This window comes from Parasteatoda tepidariorum, chromosome 2 (genome assembly GCF_043381705.1).
Source record: "Parasteatoda tepidariorum isolate YZ-2023 chromosome 2, CAS_Ptep_4.0, whole genome shotgun sequence".
NCBI lineage: Eukaryota > Metazoa > Arthropoda > Arachnida > Araneae > Theridiidae > Parasteatoda > Parasteatoda tepidariorum.
Window position 1 is genome coordinate 5,457,945 of NC_092205.1, and position 8,180 is coordinate 5,466,124.

At 27.5% G+C, this 8,180-nt stretch overlaps 1 protein-coding gene across 1 annotated transcript in view; it reads left to right on the forward strand.

Moving 5' to 3' along the window:
* Positions 1-6,378, forward strand: part of LOC107442219 (actin-binding LIM protein 2) — a 98,619-nt gene extending 92,241 nt beyond the window's left edge. The window contains exons 18-21 of the mRNA XM_071177085.1: positions 493-562; positions 1,669-1,703; positions 1,783-2,003; positions 3,489-6,378. Coding sequence (XP_071033186.1) covers positions 493-562; positions 1,669-1,703; positions 1,783-1,932 — 255 coding nt within the window. The 3' untranslated portion in view covers positions 1,933-2,003; positions 3,489-6,378. The remainder of the gene's footprint in view (positions 1-492; positions 563-1,668; positions 1,704-1,782; positions 2,004-3,488) is intronic.
* Positions 6,379-8,180: the final 1,802 nt, after the last annotated feature.

Genomic DNA, 8,180 nt, shown 5'->3' on the forward strand with positions numbered 1-8,180 from the left:
TTATTTTTTTTCTCAATGGTACATATAATTACAGGAATTTATGGATTCTGCATAATTTTAAATATTTCTACATTTATTGACACATTTCTCAACATAAATCACCATTACTTTCAACCATACGTGCATAATCAATTCATTTTTTCAAAATAATGAAACACGTGCTAAGTAATGTATTGAAAGGGGAAATTGAAAAATCAGAACTTATCTTAACATGTATCTAACCATTTCAAAGTGCTAGTTGATTCAACCTTCCTTTACTCAGACTTTCTAAATTTTTTTTAAACATCTTTATAAAATTTATTTTAGTTTTTAGTATGGTATTATCATTGTAAGTATGACATGTAATTCATTTTCATTGTTATGAGGTGTATTAAATATATTGATTTTAAATGTACACCATTTTAATGAAAAGGTTGCAAAAAACTGTGGTTTAAAATATTATTTTTTAATTACCTTCTGACAGTCAGTTACCCTGCTTCTTATTCTTTGTAGACTAGTGATTTATCCTTTGTTAAAATTCAACCAACACAAAGTTCAGAATTTGGAAGTGGCAAGTCTGATCGTAAGTTCTTTCTGCAAATTTTTTTTTAATAGATTATACTAAACATGTGTTATTCTCAATTTCTGAAATAATTTTAAATAACTATTTCTATATAACTTTGTATTCTAGAAAGTTTTATTGTACATTTAGAGTTTATTGGTAAAGTTAACTTTTTGTTTATTTATTCTGTTAAATGGAAATAGTTTTCCTTACGATTCAATAGAAATTCAAATTGAGTTCAATATAATTGAATTGATCAAATTGAAATAAATTCCATTATAAATTGCACATGCATGTACTCTTCTCAAATGTTAAAGAAATTTTTCTGACTGGTAACTATGCTATGCTTTTTTTTCCTTTTAAAAAAAAAAGAGACAATTTCTATTATTATTACTGCCTAAAAAATTCAATAAAATGTTTCATAAGTTTAAAAAAAATTTGTAAATAATTGTACTTTTTATTTATGTTTTTTATTTATTTGAAAGCTTATGATTCAGATAATGCAAAATTTAAAAAAATGCTTTAAGATTATGTAGATAAAAAATTTAATAATACTTTTTTTTCTTTTTCTCTGAATTAAAGTAGAGATAAAAATGTTTCTTTTTTACATACCGTTTTAAAATTTCTAGATTTTTTTAATGTTTATAACAATATTGATTCTAACAATTTTCAAAATTACTATTGCACTATTTGGTGTAAAATTTATTTTAATGTATGTAACTCAATAATTTATAAAAAAAAAATTCTTTTTTTAATTGACTTTTTTTCATTTATATCTGGTAGTTTTAAAAAAAAAAATCTCACAAATTTGCTGTGACAAGGTTTGGCATTAGTTATGTATTTGGTATATGGTTTATACTTAAAGGAAAACAGGATGTTTCCTTAAAGTTGTAAAATCCTTTTTTTTCTGCAAAAAAAGGAAAAAATCTTACATTTATTTTCTAAAGTGGCATTACCATTTCAAACCTTTCTCAAAAAGCCTAAAAAATTCAGACAAGGAAATGTTCATAATCTTTAACATTTAGCAAAAAATTTAAAATTTAATAACAATTATAAAATTGAAAATCAATTTCCATCCTATCTCAATGTAACTCACCTCATAATATAATTAAACTCATATTTTTCAGTGTCACCCACACCAGAACAAGGAAAACTTACTGTGGTAATTATCTTTGCATTCATTTTCATTCATCTAACAAATAGGTAAATAAATAAATATTAATTGCTCTTTCTGTCTATAGAATCACAACACTTCTGCAACCTTCAGATCAACCCCTTATTCAGAAGGTTTTACTTTTCGTCATGCATCCTACAGTCCTCACTTGAGGCGGTCTATGCCAAATGTAAATTTACAAATGTCTATGGAACCTCCTAAGGTTAGTATTTTCTAACAGTGGATTGAGTGTCACTAACAAAACCAGTCGATTTTTATAATCATATCTTCATGAACAGAATCATTACAGTATCAAAACATGCCAAAGATCATTCAATTAAAATTTTCTATTTTTTCAGTTTTTGAAAGATTCCTTGCATGAAGTTCATTCTTCGAGTAAAAATAACAAAGTTATAGGTGCAAATTACATTTCTTAGGGAAATTGGAAGATGAAAATAAAAAAAAATTTCGATTGAGAGTATAAAAGAATCCAATTGAAAACTGTTTATGAATAGAAAAAAGTTATGGAAATGTCTATCATTATTCTATGTTAATGATCATCATTCACTCAAATTAAAAATTTGAACAATAAGGTCCATCTATCTTCAATAAATAACTGAAAAGCGTGTAGTCTATCTACCACTACAAATATATAATTCCAATCCACTAGTATATAAGACATGTTAACTCAATTCTATGGTGAGGAAACTTTTCATAGATGAAGGTTGACATGGTTGATAAATATATCCCCACATTGTTGACCTTCGGCAGTGATGCTAACATGCCTGCCTTCACAGAAACCCCCACTATGACTGCGACATTGTCCTTGCGCTGTTGCTTCTCAGTCTCGATCACACACTATATACAATGTATACACTCGACTGCTGAAGGCAACACAGGAGCGACCACGACCCACCGTGAACTTAATACAGCTCTCCCGGCTGCACACAAAAAATAGCAATGAATGAACTAGTGGTATATGTTCATTGAATTCTATCACAGATTTAATTTTGGTGGGGAAGTACTGAAGTGTATCTGCCACTACAAAAATATAATTCCAATTCACTGGTATATTAAGACATGTTAACTCAATTCTACGGTGAGGTACCCTTTCATAGATGAAGGTTGACATTGTCGATAACTACTCGCTATCCCCAAAAAGTATTTTGAAATGAACTTTACAGAAAAAGAAATATTGATTAACCTAAAATTTTCCTAATCAAGAAAATATACTAATATTTTTTGATGAAATTGTACTAATACAATTATGCAATCAGAATTTTTCGATTGTTATTTCAGTGTATTATACATTTGTCTACTTTTAGATTTTTGATAAATATCTTTTGCTACACAAATTTCGTCCAAAGATTTGTTAGCGTCATCCACATCAGTATTCATTAGTTTAAACTTTAACAAAATTAAATTTTGATGAAAAATTAAAAATAAGCAATTATTTAGTTTTAAAAAACTGAAGTAAAACTTGCTTGACATTTTTCAGAAAATATATATTTTATCATTTAATCTATTTCATCTTTAATTCTTTCTGAAAGGTTTAGTGCTTTCACAAGAGATTCTCAAAAGTACAAAAAAAAATTAGAGAGAAAACTAAAATCAAATATTTAAGTTAAAATCTAATATAAGAGTAAAGGTCTCATAAAAGCATGGTATAGTAGAACATTTATTCATAAAAGCAAAACTTTAAGTAAATTAGATTAATAAGTTGTTTTTCAAACAGTTTCCATTCATTCTAAGACTCGTGTCCTCGACGTTTCATTTTCCGCTTCTTCCACTAAGTTCTTCATTTACTTATTAAGCTACAAATTATGACAGTTAAAATTTATAATTCATCTAAATATTCTTGTCCANAAAAAAAAAAAAAAAAAAACAAAACATGAACGGTGTTGGAGCTGTTCAGAATAGGCAAACAAATGATACTCAATCGCTTCATTTTTTTTTATTACAATTCAGAAGAGAATTTGCTATATATTTGTACCTTACATCATTAGTGGACTCTAGCTTTAATTAGTGCATTTAAAATGTGACTATTGTATTGAAGAATTCATTTGCTTTGTACCAGATAGATCAAAATCATTTTGGGTTTAATAATTTGAAATGTACCCTGAGATTATACTGAATAGGTTGTTAGCAAGTATATTTTAGTTTGCATTGTAATTTTACTGTATATATATAGATTTAATGGCGTATCTTCCTTTTTCTGCGCATATTGGACAATAATATGAGGTTGCAAGAGCATGCTTTAGCTTTAAATTTGCTTTTATAAAGTTGATGCAACAGAATGATTGGAATCTCTAATGTTTTCCATGAGAGTCTTCAGATATTAATTCATCTGGAATGAATGTTCAATTTATGTTTTTATCTCTTATATACAGTTATAAGCATGGTACTTTTTGAATATCTGTGGTCGTATTTCTTGGGAACCAGAAAGCATTTGGCTAATTATAATGAAAATTAACAGTTAAGTGTTTGGAAATTTTTTTTAAAATTCTTATTTTGTAACTAGAATTTAAAAAGAAAAAAAAGTTTTCGAGTCAATGGCTAGTAATAAAAATGTAACGTTTAGCATCACTGTATTTATAATTAGTCACTAAAAAGCAAATCCTAATAAGATAATTGAACGTTGCGCTCTAAGTTAAAAGAAAATATTCTCCCCTAATGGTATAGTTCATCAAAAAAATTTTTGTCATTTTTTAATGGGTTCTATAAATTTTTTGTTCAAAAAATATATTTAAAATTAAGAATTTTTATTTTTCTCCATTTACTTGATTTCATCTTATATTTTGATATTCAAATTTAAAAAAAAATTTCTTATGAAAACCATATGTGTATTAATACAAGTAGCAATTTTTTTTTCTTTCACTCTCTTCCAAACATAAATTACAAGAATCAAAACACCACACCATTTCAAGTATTCGACAAGATTATATGAAAATAGATATTTGAAAAGTATCGTCAAAAATCTATTTTAACTTTTAATCGATTCTATCAATTTATTACTAGTTGATCATTCAAATATCTCACGCGTTTCATTTTATCCGTTTTGACATTCCTTTAAAATTTATTTCTTTTGAGATTTCCCAGTAAATTCAATGTTCCATTCTAGGTGTGTATGGACCAGCACGGCTGCTGGGTGAATGTGCTCAATATTCCAGTGCCTCTAATTATAACTGTCAGGCACATTTCCCTCGCATCTCGTCGTGCGGTATTCCGTCCGACACTCTTCACTGCCCTCGGTAGATTCTTGAAAATGCTGCAAGGTGCTCATATAGAGAGGTTTCCCTTCTGTACTCATTTTGTTTGTCCAAAACTTCAATACCCGGTAGCTTTATAAAAATTATTTATTTGTCCGACGATCCCGGTTAAATGAGACTGCTAGTCTTTAAATTTTATGCAGCTGTTTTAAAGATTATTATATGCTTTATTTTATGCTTTGAAATGCACTGCTGCTCATAGGGTTCTGAAACTATATGTTTGGGAAGAATGGGGATTTTATTTTAATAGTTGATTTTCAATTAAAATATGGTTCTTGGCTTTACATATCTCTAAAGATACTCAGATGCACTTTTAGATCACATATTAGGCTATAACAGTATATCTGAAATTTTTGCTTTAATAGTGATAATATAGTAGCTATGTCTATTATATTCTTAGAAGGAAAATTTTTGGCTTGTTTGAAGCTATTTTCATAAATGAAATTATTAAAAAGCGTTTTTTCCCCTCCAAATAATTATCCAAATTAACCAAAATTTTCTCCATTCCAAATCTGCTAATTTTATGAAAATTGTGGCAATAGGACTTCAGAGGAGTCTATCATCTTTTAATACCAACTTTCTATTGGAAATGATTTTTCGTATTTTATGTTAGAAAAAATTCAGGCAATTCAATTTATTAATCGCAAAATGAATCATTTTAAAAATAAAAAAGATGACACTTAGTATATAACATTCAGTTTTTTAGAAAAAGCGTGTTTGTATTAAATATTTTATTGAATGGCTAGTAATTTATACTACAAAATGTCTATTTTACATTAAAATTCAACTTAAAAGTGCTTTTAATTTCACTTCTTTGTATCTTTTTTTGTAAAAATTCTTTTTAGTATTTTTTTTAAATAATTTTATTATAAAAATCATTTCCCCATCTTTTTTTTTAAATGGTCTTATTATAAAAATTACTCAATAATCAATAAAAATCACTCAACCCATCAAAATAAAATTCGGACCATTGTTTTCGATTTGTGGAACCCTGTGAGGCTTTCTGTGTACATTGTTTTTATCTAAATAAAAACCCCATTCTTTAAAAAATGCATTTTTGTTTTTTAACTTTGCTTATATGTTTTAGAAAATATTGTGTGAATGCTTTTGCTTTTATGTGTGAAATTGTACTGGCTACCTCCAAATTATGGGTTGCCTTATGGTAACTTAATGTTATTCTTTTTCTCTACCTTTCAACCGTATGATTTAATTGTGTTTTTGTGTGTGTATTGTTTCTGTGCTATTCATTATTGAAATGTGTCATTATTATTGAATAAGATATCCATGACTTGCGTTGTACAAAGTTTATGTGGCTTCTTTTAGTTAGATTATTATTATTTTTAAAGAGAAAAGGAAACTGAAGATTTATTCTTGTGAACTATATTTAAGAAATAAATAAATGCATCTTACAAATAGTATGCTTTCATTATTTTTCTTCCATTATTTTTCTTTATGATTTGTAGAAGTCTTAAGATTTCTTTCATTCCAATTCATTGTTTTCCAATTTGTTAAATGTAATAGGCTGTAATGCCAAGGTAGAGAAAATGATTTCTAAGTTTTTATTTCATGCTAAAATTTTATTAACTGATTAACACATTGAATGTCCACATCAGTCATCAGTGATTGACACTGAACTTTCCATTTAGTTCCAAGTCAGTGACTAACAGTGGAAAATATGATATAAAACTAAAAAATTTACATTGCTTTAAGCATTTACTAAATAATTATTTAAAATTTACTCAATTTTTATTTATTACAACTAAAATATTTATTTCAGTCTGCTAGTAGAAGAGCAATTCACATTGCTATACCACACATTTGAGCACTATTAAACAGCGTCTGTGACCTCACAAAGATTCTTAAAAGTATGTGTGGTGTTCAGTCAAAATTGAAGAATAGTCAAAACTTTCTGCTGCATTCAAGGTTCTTTTAATGAAATGCTTGTAAGACATGAAATTTAAATTTAAAGCTAGTTTCTAGAGCACTGAAAACTATATTAAATATAGTTCTAAATGAAAGTGTCGTGGGAATTTTATAAAATATTTTTGACAATTAAATAAGAAAAATCTTAAGAAATGGGAAAATATACTACATTCCTATAAAACTGAGAAGGGGAAGTGACAAGGCTCCGATCCGATCGTCTCTCCAGATGGAGTATTCCAGCTTTGCGATGGCGAATAATGATTATAAGTACTAAATATATAGTATGTATTGAAATTATAGTATTTAGTATAAGTACTGAGTAATAAGTACTAAATATCAAGTTCTGACAATTCTTTACAGCAGATAAAACTAAAAATCCTACAGGAAAAAGAAATAGTCTTAAAAATTTATTTTGTGTAATAAGCTAAAAGAATTCGTTTTTGAAATTAATTTGAATCCCAAAAATATTTGAACATAACATTACTAGAAAAAAAATGACCTTATGAAAGGTTAAACCATTAAGTTACCCTTCACTCAAATAGTATACAGTGAAACCTCCAGGAAAGACTACCTCTATTTAGTGACCACTTTTGGGTGGCAGGGAATTTTTTTTTTTTGTGTTGGCGAAACATTTAAAACCTCTTCCAACGACCGGACAAACATCTGCAGTAAATGCGGAAAAAGTATCGGAACAAAAAATTTAAATAAACAAATAAGTAGATTAAAATCTATTTAAAATATATGTGTAAGGCTCTTATTTAGAGAGCTTTCTTTGACGATACAACTTCAAAGTGCATGCCATCAATGATTTACTTCTAGAGTTGAAAGATAAATTAGAAAAAACAAGCATCTCTTAAACAAACCTCATCTTTTAAAGCTAACTAATTTTTATGATATAAAATTAAGTGCAAGAAACATAGTTAACTATTTATTTAAAATAGTTGTTTATTTATTTAAAATAGCTCTATCGTTTATACTTGATAAATTTGTTTGTACACATCATTATATCATCAGGGATCATTTTTATAGACGCTAAATTTTATTCATCGATATGTCGAGACGCGAGAACATGACACGGACTAAAATTAAAATCGTTTGCGAAAAATCATGTATACTTTCGATAATAATTTTGATGCAGATAACTTCTAAGAACGACCAAACTCCATCAACGACCGAGCTTTAGTTTTCTTATACTGTTTTATAACTTAGCTCTCCTATCTCTTTCTCACTCAATGCTTCTTTTTATATTAGCTATTGAGAGATATTTTAAGATAGGAACCTCCGTTAGTGGATG